General features: G+C 45.2%; 1 protein-coding gene across 4 annotated transcripts in view; it reads right to left on the bottom strand.

Moving 5' to 3' along the window:
• The window catches only part of RALGPS1 (Ral GEF with PH domain and SH3 binding motif 1), a 222,463-nt gene that overhangs the window by 104,984 nt on the left and 99,746 nt on the right, over positions 1-17,733 (bottom strand). For all 4 annotated transcript variants that reach the window (XM_054727689.1, XM_054727690.1, XM_054727691.1 and 1 more), the window contains one exon: positions 12,817-12,943. In XM_054727689.1, coding sequence (XP_054583664.1) covers positions 12,817-12,943 — 127 coding nt within the window. The remainder of the gene's footprint in view (positions 1-12,816; positions 12,944-17,733) is intronic.

Below are 17,733 nucleotides of genomic sequence, written 5' to 3'. Positions count from 1 at the left end.
TCCTCCGCACACACAGGAGGCAACAACGGGGCCTTTTCATGCTTAACAGCAGACAGATGAGTTTTCAGTGTCGACTGGGAATAAAACTAGTCCACAGAGTAGGCTGGGAAGGACACTAGGGGAAAGTAGGTTTCTCCTTCCATCTGACTGAGTCCAGCTCATTTAATAAGTTGGTTACGTAAGGCCACGAGGTATCCCCCGAGCCCATGAGCAGGGACGCAGCTGGGCCTCACCAGGGCCAGGAACCAGGAATGGCCTGGAAGGCCTTCAAGGGGCAAAGCAGCAGCTTTCTCCTCCTCTCCCTCTCCCGCTCCTCTTCCTGGCCTGCGGGTCTCTTTCTGTTTCTCATTGTGCGTCCATCTGCTCTTCCCAGCCCGGAATTCCTGAGCTCACATGTCCTCCTGTTCTGAGTGCCAGCAGACTTACAAGCACCCCTCCATCCCAATGCAAACTCTGGCGAAATGAACAGGGCTCTGGAGTTGAATACTGCGGGAGAGGTGGGGGAGTTCCCAGGTTCCCAGAAAGGAGGAAAGGAGGGGTCATGGGCTGGGTCTATACCTAAAAAGTGTCTAGATTATATCCCAGCTCTTGTTGGTCCCCATCCCCTCCAGGGACTGTATTTTGCGAGATGAATTCCATCCTACTGCTGGTTAGAGTGTGTCCTACTCCCCAGCCCTCCACACTGACCCCAGCCCTACCCTAGAAGGCACATCCAACCTTCTAGGCCCACCTGGGTCACTAAACATGACACCTGGCGGTGCCCAGATGGGGCTCTTCCTGCCCCTCCTGGATACGCTGAGCTTCTCAATAGTCTCTGGATTAGTCTCGGGTCCCCACTGTGGTGGTCTTCCTGGCAGCATTCCGCTCTGGATAACACTCATGCCAGCTACCATCTATGGGGCACCACCCATGTCTCTTTAAACTCTCACCACAACCCGATGAGGTGGGTTCTATAATTACCCTCCTTTTGACACAACAGATATTGAGGCTCAGAGAAGTAAGTGACTTGCCCAGGAACATGCTGCCTGGGACACTCAGGATTTGAGACCCTCTGTCACCCATTATCACCCCCTTGTATGGCTAAGAATCTTGGCAGCATGGAGCCTTCTGCCCCAGGAGCGGGTACGTGAGATCACAGGCCAGCCTGGCTGTGCAGAAGCAGTTGGACGGACAGTAGGTCCCCAGATGTCAGAAAGCCAGCTCGGGGCTATTTGCCCAACTTATTTCAGAGCAGCGGGCAGGGCACAGAATAACAGAGGGCAGTGATGGAGAATATCCCACAGCTTCTTGGGGCTCCCATCCCTTTGCCAGGACTAAAGCTATCGGGCCCTGCCTCTCTCCCTTCCTCTTGTGGGACAAGAGAGCCGCTTGTCCTACAACCTACAGCCACAGCCCCACCCTCTGGCACTCACAGTGTCCCACTGTGGCTGGTCTGGCTGTCACCTCGTGCACCAGCTCTACCTGGTAGAAGACCTGGTCCACATGCTCTGGTAACTGGGTCCCTGATGTGGTGGCTCATCTTCCATCTCCATGCCTTCAGACCTGGGGCTTGCTTACCTCTCCGAACCCAGAGTCAGGCCTGAGCCAGACACAGCCTGGTAGTTGCCACTTATGGACACAATGCCTTAGTACCAATCATCGCAAAGACATCCAAATGTCCTGTCTCTCCTGACTTGGGGCATCCTGGGCCAGCTCAGCCTACACCTGGGACCCAGACAGAGATAACCCCTCCCATCTGTGCAGCCTTCCCCAAGCACTTCCACACGCGGCACCTCCAGGTGGCGGCCCATCTGGTGGTCCCACCCCCAACTGGTTGATGGTCCTGCTACATCTGGCTCCAAGGGCTGGTTGAGGGGTGCTCCCTTCGCCCCTGCTTCAGCACAGGAGCCCTCCTGAAGCTGAGGGACAGCTCACAACCGAAGAGAGCTCCTTGGGCAAGGTGGACAGGCCATGTTTGCCCTGACCCCTAGGGGAGCTGGGAGTGGCCCAGAGCCTGGAAGAGTAGCTGATGTAGAGGGGATGGAATTAGAATTCCCTTCTGGGGCTCTGTGATGACAGAGGCTGATGCCCCAGTCATCTAGAATTGAGGGAAAATAAAGAAGCATGAAGCCTCCTTGGAGCCCAGAATGCTGACCAAGCCCCAGGCAAGTGTGCCCGGGGAGGGCCTTCTATCGGCCTCCTCTTGGCGGAACCAAGAGCCAGCATCCTTTCCTCACTGTCAGGGCAGCGCAGGGCTGTGCCGGGACATGGAGAGGGATTAAGGACAGATATTCAGGACACAGAAGCAAGAGCAGGGGCGGCTGAGCAGCTGGGCGGGAGGCCTGCAGGCCTGGCTGCCTAACCCTGGGCCCCGAGAGCCCAGGGAACATGTGTTTGGAGTAGAAAAGCAGCTTCTCTTCCAAGAGCACAAAATTGGTGGGGAGAGAAATGTGTATGAAAACAAGATGCTCTCTTCACCTATCACTTTATTTATTATTTATTTATTGTTGTTTGTTTTTAGGGGGGCAAGCCAATTTGTTGTTCCACTTATTATTTATTATTCATTGATTGCTTTTTGTATGTGCCCTGACTGGGGATCGAACCTGCAACCTTGGTGTATCGGGAAGATACTCTAACCCAGTGGTCGACAAACTCATTAGTCAACAGAGCGGCAAACCGCGGCTCGCGAGCTGCATGTGGCTCACGAGCCGCGGTTTGCCGACCACTGCTCTAGCCAACTGAGCTACTCAGCTGGTGTGGGTCAGGGGTTGAGTGTCAACCTATAAACCAGGAGGTCAGGGTTTGATTCCAGGTCATCCCACGTTGTGGGCTCCATTCCCAGTGGGGTGGGGGTGTGGAGGGCATGCTGGAGGCAGCTGATGGATGATTCTCTCTCATCATTGATGTTTCTATCTCTCTCTGCCTCCCCCTTCCTCTTTGAAATGAATAAAAAATATATATTTTTAAAAATGGTTGGTAACATCTAGAGTTGGAGAGAGTGGAGAACACAGGCTTGCCCACACTATGCCACTGGACACGTCACTGCAGCCCTTGCCGAGGGCATCCCAGCAGCAGCCATCAGAACAACGGCCCGGGTCACCTTTGTCCCAGCCATTCCACTCCTAGCATCCAATGTCTCAGAAATACTCTGACAGGCAAGTGAAGACACATGTATAAGGATCTTCCCCACTACACAATCAGTCAAAGGGAGAAAGTAGAAACCACCTAGCCGTGTATCAGCTGGGGCACAGCTACACAAATGAGCTCGCACCCAGGCACTATCCAGTCACCCACGCATCGGTGGGAGCCTGGGGCCATTGGCAAGAATGAAGTTCTGTATTTGCTGCCACTGAGCATGGAAGACACTGTAAGTGGAACAAAAAGATGCAACAAAATGATACGTATAAAATGCCCATCCCCATTTTGGTTAAAAAGCACAGTATTATTCTCACACCCCTGTGCACATATATGTGTACAAGTAGATTAAGAGGTCTGGAAAAATTCACGCCAACTGTTAACAGTGGTTGCCTCTGAGAAGCAGGAGAACAAGAAGGGATTTTCGCTTTTTAGTTTATAGACTTCTTTTTAGTGTGAATGAGTTTTACAACAATCGTGTCAAATTTAAAAAGTTTTTAAGAGAATGAGTGGATGCCGAATCCGCTCCAGAGCACAGCCTTTCCTGCGGCCTCATTCCCCATAGGAGGCGTTCCTGGGCCTCTGCAGGTCTGGACACTGCACTCCGAAGGCCAACACACACGTGACTAGGGAACCGCAGCCTTTCTGGGAGTGACTTTCAGGCCCCTCTCAGGCACCTTTCTCCTTAGAGAGGTGCAAGAATCCATCACCTCCCCAAGTGCAACTGCACCCTCTGTCCTACAGGATTTCCGCCCTCACAATGAGCGCCTCAGAGGGACCCAGCACTTCCTGCTGCCCTGCAGGTCAATCTTTCGGCCTTTTACGTGTTGAGGTTTACAGCTGATGTTGTCCCAATGCGGATGGGGCAGCAGAGTAATAAATGTGGGGTGGTGATAAAGATTGTGCAATGTACTAGTTATCCAATGCTGTGTGACAGATTACCCCCAAACTGAGCAGCTTACAGTAATAAACATTGATTATCTTGTAGTTTCTGTGGGTCAGGAATTCGCATGTATCTTAGCTAGATGTCTTTGGCTCAAGGTGTCTCAAGTGATGAGATGAATCTATTGGCTGGGACTGCTGTCTTATCCAGTCTCCACTTAGGCAGAGTCTGCTTCTAAGCTCGCTCACAAGGTAGTTGGTAGGTCTCAATACCTGGCCACTGGGCCTCTTCACAGGACTGCCAAGTGCTTGGCAGCTGGACACCCCCAGGTTGTGTGATTCAAGAAAGAGTAAGAGAGAGCAGACATCCGACACAGAAGGCACAGTCTTTTTATAACCCAGTCTCAGAAGCGACATCTCATTACTTCTGTCATTCTGTTTGCTGGAAGCAAGTCAATATGTTCTGCCCATGCTCAAGGGAAAGGATTTACAGAAGGACACAAATACCAGGGGCAGGGACCATATGGGGCCATCTTACAAGCCATCTACCACACAAAACCTTTCAGATTTTCAGGGCTGTCTTAACTCGCCCTCTCCGAAAACAGTGCAAGGAGACGTCCCAATGGCCCAGGTTAGTCCTAAGGATGGAGAAACTCACTAGTCCTTCCTCTACCTAACGCTTTTCTTCGTTAGGGCTGGCTGATGACTCTGGGAGGGCCCTTGGACACCCACCTCAACCCCCTGTTCTACTCAGGAGAGTCTCTGTTGATATTCCCCTTCTCACCCACTCTCCTGATCTCCCAGAGGGAACATCTGGCCTGGCCTAAGGTTAGTGGTTGGGCACTGGGGTCAGACCTGGGTTTGAGCACGGGTCTGGTTTAGCTTCTGCAGCTATGAAATAAGTTAAAAAATAGTAGTACCTCCCTCAGAGGAAGGAGGGTTGGGAGGATTAAGTGAGATGATGAAACTAAAATGCTCATCTTTCACATGATGAAAAAATAAACATGAGTTGTTGCATTATTATTATTATTATTATTATTAACTTCTAATTAGAAACCCAGAGACTGAAGGTCAAAGAGAGCAGTCACTCTGATGAGTATACAGATTCCTTCTAGGAAAACACATTTCCTCTTGCATGAAATGGGCTTATGCTCTCACCTCCTTTTGGGGGACCAGGCAAAACTTCCTGACCCAGAGAAAAGCTGACTGCAAGCCCTCCCTGTGCCCCAGAAGGGACAAATGTGACACAGTGCTCAGCTCTGGGCAGCAAAGCATGCAGGAAACATCCCTCCCCAACGTATTTTCCTCCCACACTGTTTCTCTCCATGGAGATGGAGGGACGGAGATAGTAAATGAAGGATGCATACGTTGAGGCTGGGTGGGACCGCAGCCAGAGCATGAGGTCTTGAGTTAAACTTGGTATCCGCCTGGCATATGACATTGGGTAAGTCGTAAGTCAAACATGGGTTTTTTTCATTCATAAAGTGGGGATGTTAATAACATTCACTGACTCTTGGTAAAAATTGAGCAAGACTATGAAGTCCCAGCCTCGGAAGCAAGACTGAGAAATGTAAATTTTAAGGGAACAAATCCTGAGATTGCAAAAGTAAAGCCAAGTTCTCTCCTGGCAGGAGACGGGTAGGGAACCTGCAGCTGACCACTCTACAGGACCATGGAAAGGTTTCCTTCCCATGGGGCACGGGTGTCTGTGATGGTTCTGCTGACTGAGAGGCATGTTTGAGATGAGTCAGAGGCAGTGCTTTCCTGCTTGCTGGGCTCCAGAGAGGGAGGATGCCTCGTTCCGGAGAAGGGGAAGCTTGATCACAGGTTCTCCTGGGCTAGGGGACGAGGGCAACAAGCCGGCCCCTGCAGCTTGTGGCCATCGGGCAGGAGGAGAAAAGGCAAGGCCCGTGGACTCCAGAGCCGGCATTCTGCAATGCGGGCTTCAGTTTGTCTTTGTGGCACCGACACCCCTTTCTCCACCCATGAGCTGTGCTCCCCCAGCTAAGGAAGGAGGAGCCTGGCTCCACATGGCTCAGCGGGAGAGACTGGTCAGGAAAGGCAGGGTTGGGGCCCGGCAGCGGCTGAGGCACCATGCAGCAACCAGGATGGGTCTGTGGAACAAATGAGCATTCCCTGGGGATCCTTGGAAACACGTGGAGTAGGGAGCTGGGGCGGGGTGGGGAGGCTGGATTTACTGCATGAGGAATGGAATTTTTTCAGTTGGGCATTACAGGAAAGGATTATCCTTAATGCTGGCAAACTTGGGGACAGCTGGATAATACTGTGGTAACCCTGACTTGGGAGCCATCAAACTTGGTCCTGGGGCACTGGTGGCCCCACCAAAGGGGCAACAGCCACTCTGATGCACATCTGGGAAGTGGACGTGCTGGCAGCATCTGCTGGAGGCAGATCAAGAGCACCTGTGCTTGCCTTTCATCTCTGCTTTCAGGGGCTCACCGCTCAAATGCACACACCGATGCTCAAAGCCAAAGTACAGGCAAGTGCCATGTGTCTCCGTCAGCCATAAGGGACCTGCTCCCTGACAGCTGTTTTATGTCTTTCCAAGGCTTTGCTCTAAAATGGCCTGTCTTGAAAGGGCTTTCCCTCCCCCTAGCCATTTCTGAAACACAGTGGCACACCACAGCCTTTTGCATGGTCCCCCACCCAGTCCTCCCTCCTCCAGCCTGACCTCCTCAAAGCCATTCACATGCTGTAGGCAAAGTGACTGGTGTTAAATGCTAATCCAATCTGGTCATGCCCTGCTTTGCGGTTCCCAACTGCTCCTGCGGGGGTCAGAGCCTGAGCTCCCCACCCCCAGTGTGTAGGCCCAGGAGATCTCACCCTCTTTCCACTCCAGCTGCTTCTCATGACACTCTCCCCTTCATTCTCTCCCCTCCAGCCAGTTTTTCCAACAAACATGTTTTCCCCACTTGAGGGTTCTTGCACAAGCCGCTGTCTTTGTCTGGCATGCTCACCTCTCACCCTTCACCCCATTTATTCATCCTGCAGAGTTTCCCTTCAGAAAGCCCTCCGTGGTCCCCGAGACTGGGTTGGCCCCCCTTTATTTACTCCTTTGCCTTTCCCTTCATAGCGCTCTACTCACTTTTTGGTTTTGTGTTCACTGCCTGTGATCAGACCTGGGATGTGAGCTGCACCAGAGCAGAAACGAAGTCCGGGGAGTGCATCACCTGACAGAGGCCTGCTGATCAGCTGGGGCCAGCCTGGAGACACCCCCTCCTTGCAGAGGGCCTGGAGGAGCCCTTCACTCACCCCACTGTTCTGAGGGCTTCGGGGCCTCAGTGTAAACACTTCTTTGTGACCAATGACCACTTCTCTTTTCAAGTCTTTTTAGAAATCTAATAGTTTGGGTCTGTTTATTTTATACTCAGAAATGACTTGCCTTTATTTTTAATTTCAAAGTTCATCTTTGAAAATAAAGGCTTACACTTTAAAAAAAGGAATAGCTTAGGTTCTAGATATTTACTTCACATATTAGAAGTCTGAGTAAATTTACCAAGAATGTTTAAATGTTCTCTTACTATTCAGAATTGTCAGAATGCCTGATTTTTGTTCCTTGAGAGATCATAATTTTCCACACTGCATATACTTTTAGAATCAGCTCTAAATCTTTGAAAATCCATTACATTCCTCTTTTTATTTAGCTATTTCCTGGAAGGAGTTATAGGTAGTGAAAACCACTCTCTAAGTCAATAAAGCTATTTAGAAATAAATGGTGTAACCATCCTTCAAAGCTCTGCCTGCTTTTGTCATTATTTCAACCTGAACTAGGCATTTACAAGTTGCTATCAGATAAAATTAAGTTGCAAATAACCCATATGACTATTTCCCACCAGTATTTTTATACTTTGAAGTAATTAAAAAGAAAGTTTTTGATACAAAGAGAGTCTTATTTTTTAAATGTAGTTTTTCTCTTAGTGTTTTTTAAATTACATTTCATGAGGAACTCAATGTACCAAAGCTTTCAGTGCCGGAGATTTGCATTAAAAGGACTTGGAACACACACCCACACGGTGAGGGTTACTAGTCCTGTGTGAGGGCATCTTTCCACAGAGAAAGAGATACATGGTGAAGAGTCCCAGGAGACCAGTTAGCACAGAACATCCGCAGAAGTTTAGGAGAATCATCCCAGTAAAACCCATACCAGCTGCGAGAGGCAAATAGCTGCTTAGGTGGCATTCAAGGCCTCAAGCGTGGAGCTAAGCAGCAGGAAATACCAGGGACTGACCGAAAGTCACTCCCCAAACATAACTCCCTCTCCCCCTGGGAAAGTCCTACAGGGAGGACGCTGCCAGGGGGAAAAACTGTTTCAGACAACTTTTTGCTATATTGCACTTCCCAGGAATTATGTAATGATTCCTCTTTCGATAAACAAACTCATCCCCGGAACAGGTTGGGTTTTCAAGAGGAATCCAGTACTGAAACCACGACCTGCACTTGGGCAGCATCTGTCCGAGGCAATCAGACGTGCAGGCAGGGCTCTGAGCTGCCCTCTGGATGTAGGGCCCCACTAAGACTCAGAATGGGATCCTGCTTCACTCTTTTCAATGAAGCTGCGGCAGCTACGACTCCTGTATATGTCAGGAGTCTTCTGAGGTATGTGAAATGCAGTGCAATTGGCCTAAGGGGAGAGGGAGATTATTCTAAGGCTGAAGGGACCGCAGGAGGCAGGGAAGCTGGCTGGCTTAGAGGCGGAAGCAGGAGGCCTTGCAGGAGAAAGGAGCCTACTCGGAATCTCTTGGGAAGCACCTGCCATGAAGCAGCAGCTGAGATGAGGTGATGGAGAGGCCTCAGGGCCGCACAGGCCACCTGTCCACTACAAGTCTAACGAGAGCTTTCATGGTGACGCACAGGATGCCTCTGTCCAGTGGCCTGAGGACGGGACTCGTCTGTAGTGGGGGGACCTGGGCGTATATGCTTGGTCAGATGACAAGGGACATGGGTCAGAAAGGGGAGATGGTATTGGTCCAGTTTGCCCGTGGCTGAGACCATGGACTAATGCCCTCGGGAACCCCAGGCAGCACCGCTTTGGGGCCCAAGAACAGAGAGTACCACAGTTCATCTCACTTCATACAGCGCCCGATGGAAGCCATCCACAGTCATAAATGGCAGAGGACGTACAGGTGGCAACCTCAGGGAGGAGGAAAATAATGACCTGGACAGGAGAGGTGGGGAGTCAGGAGAGGGCAGTGCTAAAAGCTCAGGGCTTCAAGCCAGACCATCTGGGCAGAGTCCTGGCTCTGCCACTTTCCAGTATTTGACCCCAGGCAACCTCTCCGCGCCTGCCTATTCACTAGGCTACTGTGAACATTCACTGTAATAATGCATTAAAAAGCTTAGCGAAGTACCAGGCACAGAGAAAGCAGACAGTCCATGGCAGCTCTTGTGTTTTCTCAAGAGAGAGAAGAGGCCATCCCTAATGACCCTGGAGCACCGGCTAATGGGACCAGTGGACTGTGCTAGGCTGTCCTCATCACAATACCATCAATCTCATCTTTCAATTGATTAGCCTCCAGCAAAGAGGGAGTGGGCTTGGAGCTATGCAATCAACATGCTCTCCATCTCTGGATGTGAGAGGGGATCTGCCAGTTTACAGCCAGCCATGAGAGGAGATGAGGAAAGGATGAGAAAACATGAAAAAGAAAGCATAGAAAGATATTCAACCCAATAATATGGCTAAGACTAAACAAATGTGGGACTTTTACTCCCCTATTAAAATGCCACGTCTCGAATATCGGGTCCAACAAATGCTGTTTTTCAAGGATCACTCCTAAGACAAAGCAATTTAAAACATTAAAATCCAAAATATAGTTAAAGATTTATAAAATGAATGCAAAGGAAAAATAAAACATTTCACAGACTTAAATATTTCAAAGAAGTAAAAGCAAATAATAAATGTAACCAAGATCACTTTGTAGGGGACACTTTGAAATAAATCTACAACTTTACAAATTTCTATTTATTCAATAATGCAGGGCAAGGGAATTCCAACATATATTCCTGTCCTGAGACCAAGTGGTCAAAATTATTCATTTGAATATTATAATTGAGTAACTACAATAGCAATTTGAGAAATTACACCTCTTTTCCAGCACCCAGGAAACATTTACAAAAACTGATCTTATATTAACCCACAAGACAAATCTCAAACATTTTTAAAAACCTAGAAAGCATATATTTTACATATTCTAAACTAATGTAAAAAGGTTAGAGGAAAGACTATGTTTTTAAAAACCAAAGCTATTCATAGCAGTTTTATGCATAATAGCCAAGAAGTGAAACCACCCCTATGTCCATCAAATTGATAAATAAAATGAGGTGTAACCATACAATAGAATATTGTTTGGGAATAAGAAGGAATGCAGTATGACCATGCTCCCACGTGGATGAACCTTTAAAACATAATGCTAAGGGAATAAAGGCAGTCATAAAAGACCACAAACTGTAGATTCAAATGATATGAACTGTCTAGAATAAGCAAATCTATGGAGACAAAAAGTAGATTAGTGGTTGCCTAGGTCTGAGGATGGTAAGTGAAGAGTAGGGTGGCTAGAAAAAAAAGAGAGTGACTATAATGAATATGGGGTTTCTCTTTGGGGTGATAAAAATGTCCTAAATTGTACTAATGGCTGCACAACCCTGTGAAAATACTAAAAACCATTGAACTGTACACTCTACATAGATGATACATGAATTACATCTCAGTAAGGCCACTTGAAAAAACCACACCCTTGAAAATTTAAAAAACACTGCCTCAAGTAATACTTGGATAAAAGAAAAATTGAAACCATAATTAACAGAACATTTAAACAATATCAGTGAGAGCACTATACATTAAAACATGTAGGATATAACAAAAGCAGCGATTAGAAGAAAATGTATACCCTTTACTGTTTTCCAAATTAAAGTGAAAAGAACAGTATATATACAAATGAACCAATAATTCAACTGAGGCAAGTAATAGAAAAAATAATTTAAGGAAAATAGGAGCAATGAGTTAAAAAAGACAAAAGCAGAAATTCCATATTTCATCAAATTTAGGATGTCATGTATTATAAGGTGAACCATTATTTTATGTATAAGAAAAACTGCTGTCAATTAAGCAATGTCACATGCTCTGTTACCATCAATGGAAAAATACATCCCAATTTCAGAGGATTAGAATGTGGAGAGAAAGCACCTCTAAGCTGACAGAACACAGTGAGTCAGAAAGCAGGATAATGTGCCTGACAAATAAATACAAAGTCTCAGTTTCGGGAAAGACAACAGACATACCCCTGGCAAAGCAAGTTAAAGAAAGAGGAAAGGAAAATGCACACTATTAGGAATACAAAGAAAATATAACCACACAGAGGTTAAATTTTTTAAGAGAATACCATATAAAACTCTATGGTCAAAAAAATTAAATGAGGAAAAAATTCTATGCTATTCATTTTTAGAACTTGGATCAAATGGACAATTTTCTACTAAAATTAAAATTTCCAAATTGGCTTTAAGAGAATTAGAAAATCTAAATTAACAATGCTCATGGAAGAAATTTTGAAGTTGTCAAAAATGTATGTCCAACAAACTGCATTAGATCCTGAAAATATTAGAGGTCACTTCTATAAAACCTTATTTTCCCTTGTTTTTAGATCATAAAAAGATAGAAAATATTTTTTCATAAAATTAGAGTTAATGGGGTTGAATCACAGTATAAAAATATAGGTAATAATATTACATGTTCACAATAGTATAAACATATATTTTTTAAATGCACCCAAATAAATCAAACGATATGAAGCAAAACAAGATTATCTGTAGGTGGGATAACAAATTATAGTAAATTTCTTCCTAATTTTTTACAATAAATGTGTATTATTTTCTAATCAAAAGAATCAATAATCATTATTTTAATTTTGTTAGTACAAAGCCCTGGCTGGTGTGGCTAAGTGGGTTAGAGCATCATTCCATGCGCCGGAAGGTTGCCAGTTCAATTCTGGATCAGACCACATACCTAGGTTGCTGGTTCAATCTCCTGTCGGATGCATAGGGGAGACAACCAATAGTTGTTTCTCTCTCACATCAATGTTTCTCTCTCTCTTTCTCCCTTCCTCTCTCTCTAAAATCAATTTAAAAAAATAAAATCGCCGAAACCGGTTTGGCTCAGTGGATAGAGCGTCGCCCTGCCGACTGAAAGGTCCCGGGTTCGATTCCGGTCAAGGGCATGTACCTTGGTTGCGGGCACATCCCCAGTAGGGGGTGTGCAAGAGGCAGTTGATGGATGTTTCTCTCTCATCGATGTTTCTAACTCTCTATCCCTCTCTCTTACTCTCTGTAAAAACTCAATAAAATAAAAAAATAAAAAAATAAAAAATAAAATAAAAAAAATAAAATCAATAACATATCCTCGGGTTAGGATTTACACACACACACACACACACACACACACACACACACACACACAATAATGTCTCGAGAACCAAAACAGGTGTTTGGGCCTGAGTTCCCTCAGTTTGGGAGGATGTGGATGAACCAGTAAGAGTCTTGTCACCTTTCTGGGCTGCAGGTTGGGGAGGCTTGGGATCCACAGGACACTTGTGTGAGAAGCAGAATATCCCTTGTGTCAAGGCCTTCATCAAAGTTCCCATCCTTGGGAAGTATCATCAACCTATTTCAATCCAAGGAGCCAACCAATTAACTACCTCTTTATCCATGGCCCATGCTGCTTCCTGGAAAATTCTCAACTAGCAACTACAAAACATCTTATTTGATACCGAGCAGGTTTCTTAATAAATAATAACCGATTCGGATTCCTACCTAGATAGGGAATACTGGGAACCATCTTCAGGCTTCGGATGTATTCCCGAGTCCGCTTGTAATTATCTTCTTTAGACATCAGGTAGTCCAATTTCTCAAAGGTGGTCTTGTCTTTTCGATTCAAAAGCTGGAGTGAGAAGAACACATAGGTATGAGAAAGAAGAGAAATAAACCGGAAGAAGCTAAAGAGAAAGAACAACTGTGGGCAAAAATTAAAAGGAAACATCCGAATGGCGTGTCTGTGCTGTGCCGAATCCTGAGCACAACTAAAGGGTTTAAGAGGCAGCTTCGTGCCGAGATGGGACGTTCCATGGCCTCGGTCTGTCATTTTTCGTAGGCTCTCACACTTGGAAGACAGCCTCTGAAGCTACCTGGTCCACTGTTCTACATGATGCCAGCGTCCCTTGCACAGCATCTGCCTCCATGATGTACAGACCCTACAACAGCAAGGAGCCCAGATTGTAAAGCAAATTGTTCCATGTCCCAGAGTAATGCACAGCTACATCAGCCTCTTTCCCTGAGTCCACAGCTACTGGCTCTCTCCTCAACATCTCTGCCATTGCTGAAGGCCCCAGGAAATTTCACACGATTCACCTGTGTGTGCTGTGCCACAGCCAGGAGACAGTCTCCAGATTCCCTATAGTCTATGTCTGTGTTATATTTACACTAGTTATGGTATTTTAATTAAAAGAAGCCAAGCTTTTTATCCATATGCAGTCATCTAAGTGATGACTTAGTTGAGAAAATACAGGAGGAACAGGTATCCACAGGCCAGAGACTAGAGAAGCGAGATTCTTTATGACTGAGATCTCTGGTGTGTAAAGCTAGTCACCAGGGAAAGAGTGGTTCAATGTGCACAGGAGGCTTTTGGAACAAAGGCATGGAAACCTGGTCATCCTGCATGTCCCAGGTCAAGGACTAGTAGGAAATGGCAATACGTCTACTTGAATAAAATGGCTTTGAGGAGAGGAGTCTACACTGGGAGAACAGGCTTAAAAAGAGGATCTTAGTGAGGTCACTGGGAGAGGGCTGGCTTTGGCACAGCACATGGCTCCCTCATGTTTAGCTTCCAGGACCCTGTGCCTCTGGGATTTACGATCAATGGCTGAGCCCAGGAGTATAATGGAGAGGGAACTTAGTCCTAGAGCGTCCTTGGTCAAGTTTGGTGTTGAGACCCCAATTATCTGTGCAAGGACCTGGACCAGCAGACCTGCCACATTCGTCAGACTGAGGTAGGCCAGTGGTCAATGCCTGTCAAACAGCAGAGAGCAGTGGAACAGGACCAGGGGACATCCAGCTCCAGGAAAAGCAGGCCTTTGGAACTGAAGTAATCCCTTTAGATTTCTTCAGTACACAGGCAGGGCACTTCCCAAGACCTAGGTCTGCAAATCCGAGACTCAGGCCATGTCTGGTACATCAGGGAGCCTGGGTTGCCATGGGCAGGCCCTACCCAATTCCCTGATCCTCAGCCTCTGGACCTACAGAGGACACAGCTGTGTGACAACCCAGCTGGGCCGTGACAGTGTAAGGACTTCAAGGAGGAGCAGTAAAAGAATAAGCTAAAAGGAAGGTCCCGGTGCTGAACAAGTTAGAGAGTAAATAGCAAGTTGTTTTTTTCCTATTGAGAAATCCAGGACATATCAGGGTGGGGATGCTACACAGATGCTAGGGACAGCGGCTGCTTAGCTGGCTTGCTAATTTGAGCCTGTAATTCATCACATTAACAAATGGACAGGAAATAACACCATCCCCCATTTGCTATTTGTAAAGCACCATAAATACAACTCATCTGGTCTTCACAAAGCCAAGTGACAAAGATGGGGCCAAGACTACTCTCTACTTCAGGTTCATAATCACAGTGTGAGTATCCTTGGGGAACTCAATTCACAGAGGAGAGAGATGCCTATTATAGCAACATGGTGAGTAAATAGAGACAAGAACCCAAACAAATAATAAGTAAATTATGGGTGAGAGGAGAGAGGCACTTGGAATAAACATTTAAGGATGAGAAATTCACTAAATGAACAATATACACCCAGATCAGAACGAGACACTCTAATTATGAACTGCCCCATTGTAAAGTTTGGCAGGTCCCTCATCCTCTTGATGAGGAGGTCATCTCTTTATTAATGCAACTTAGAACCCTCACTTCACTGCAGCTGACCCATGCTGATGCCCAATGCCCATATCACTGGCTCTCTGGACCCAGCTGGTAAATTGCCCATATCCCATTCCACATTTATCCGATCTGCCCAGCCTGTCGAGTACCTCTATGCATGGCACCACAGAGGTGAAAAGCATGGCATCTGTGTCCTGACATGGATATGACCAGGCCAATATGAGCTTAGAGCCTTAGAGGATGTCCCTGAAAATCGCTCTGCAGATTTCTCGAGTCAATAACTGGGGTTCTCTGGTAGATTGGGACGACCAAGGCAGTCACATTTGCATGCTTCCTAAATTGAAAGCCGAGTTTCTCCAGTGCACACCTCCCCCTGTGGACCTTGCCTCTATACACATACTCTCCACCACTTCCCACCCCCCACACTCACATTCACACCCACACACATTCAGAAGGGCTGGATCTGGTTAGCTTCACTCATCTGCTCCATCCTGTGCCCACAATGAAAGTCAGGGTCGCATCAGACTTCTGAATAATAATGCATAGGATGATAGAAGACATGGAAAAGCTCATAACATCTATTTCCCAATCATGTATTTGAAACCTACTTAAGAACTTCCTAGCAAAATAAAGGAATAAACCAACTAGTAGGAAGACATGGGATATAGGAAACAGTGGGTCCAATCCAGGAGCAGTAAAGGGATTTGCTGGGATGACAGATGAACAGCAGGCCTTAAGAACGACTGGTCCACATCTGGGAGATGTGTCCAGAGAAAGAGAAGGTGCCATAAAAACCTGATAGGACCACACATTTGTTGGAAAAAGATATATTTATTATATATCATAAAAATAAAATAAAATTTTTAAATATCTATTAAAATCTTATATAATATTTAAAATGTAATATTAAAATCTATAATATTATAATATAATGTATTATATATAGAATATTATATATACATACACAGTTGACCCTTGGACAATGCAGGCTTGAACTTCGCAGGTCAATTGAACCGGGTGGGTCAATTTTTAAAAATCTGCATATATATGGCCTGTCCAATTCAAACCTGCATTGTTCAAGAGTTGTGTGTGTGTGTGTGTGTGTGTGTGTGTGTAATATCTGGTAGATAGAAGGAAGCTAGGGTAAGAGTTTTTTTTTAAAGGGAGTTAGAATTCTAGGGAAACAAAGAAGTATTCCAGAAAGGACATGTCCTTAATAGTTTACTACTTGATTACAGAAAACCCTATTTACACATCCCTAATAATTAAAATACAAAATACTCACTTAACAAGTGATTTAACTGTCGTAACCTGAGTGTGAAGAATGAGGGAAGATGAGGAAAACTAAACCAGCATCTATCATACAAAGAAGTCACCCAATACTGTCAGAAGTAAATGGATCCAGAAACTACAGCAAAAGCACACTGGTGGGAATGTGGTGGAAACCATCAGCAGAACCAGCTAACGGCTAAGTGCTTGCCTCTGGGGAATGAACGGAGTATGGAGAGATGGGTGCTCATTGTTTCACTAAGCCTTTCACTACTTAGTGGTTTTTAAAATTAATGTGCATGTATTATGCCAAAAAATTATTTTAAGATTTAATTTTTTAAATATAGTTTGTTCATTCAAAAAATAACAGCATTTACTTATACATGTTTTAACGTTTTATTACAAGTACAGCCATAAACTTAAAACCCCATATGAATTGAGGGTCCTTTAGATTTTAGAATTTATAGGAAGCCCCAGGAAGAAACCATTAGGTATATGTGCAAGAAAATAAATTATTCGCCTACCTGAGTCAGAGATACTAAAAGCATTCACGTTCAGGAAAAGAGGTAAGGAAATAAGCTTGAGGGGATGTTCACTAAGTACAACAGGCCACTCACTTGTAGTCAAGTTTAGCAGTCGTGGGGCACCCTGAGATGTTCTTCCATAATATTCATTGTGATTGTGATTAATTGCGTGGCTCCACCTGTATCTCACTGGACTGACGACCCAGCCCATGAGGCAGGGGCTGTGCAGGCTGTATTCCCTCTACTGTTCCTGCAGCTGCTATGGTTCCCAACACAGAGGAAATGCTGCCTGAGTGTTTGTTGAATAAAAGGAGAAAACTAACAATGATAACTTAAAAATCCAATTCCTTAAAAAACACTCCAATAATTCTTGGGGGGAAATAAAAGGGGGAAAGCCACGATTATGGACTATTTAAAAAACACAAATAATGAAAACACTCTATGTTAAACTATGGGAAGAGGCCAAAATTATACTGAGAGAAAACACATCGTTTTAAACTTTTATAATTAAACAACTAAGAATATAAATCAACTAAACATTCAATTCAAGAAACTAGAAAGGGGGGGTAAGAAATTGATTAATAGATAAAATCAGAAATTGGCATGTTAAAAAACAAAAAACTAAATACCAAACCTATGGAAATGATAGCTAAACCCAAGAACTAATTTATATAAAATATCAATAGGACAGGTAAAACCTCTACAAATAAGGCAAAAAGCAGAAATAGAGAACATCAGAATTGAGAAAGAGGCTATAACCACATATGCAAAGTGAACTAAAATTACAAGGTAAAAATCAACTCTTGCATATTAATTTTAAATAAATTTCATGGTGTTAAGTGTCAGCTGCAAGGGACTACAGGGACTCATAAACCACAGGGGTCAAAAGCCAGGAAGACCACAAACCTTGATCAAATACCTGAAGAAGTGTTGCTTTTGGAAATTTCCTCTACCAGACTCTGAGAGCCTGTATGTGGCACTTGTATTTGACTAATAATGAAAACC

This window comes from Eptesicus fuscus, chromosome 15 (assembly GCF_027574615.1).
Source record: "Eptesicus fuscus isolate TK198812 chromosome 15, DD_ASM_mEF_20220401, whole genome shotgun sequence".
NCBI lineage: Eukaryota > Metazoa > Chordata > Mammalia > Chiroptera > Vespertilionidae > Eptesicus > Eptesicus fuscus.
The sequence above is the reverse complement of the archived record's forward strand: the minus strand, read 5'-3'. Positions and strand labels throughout refer to the sequence as shown.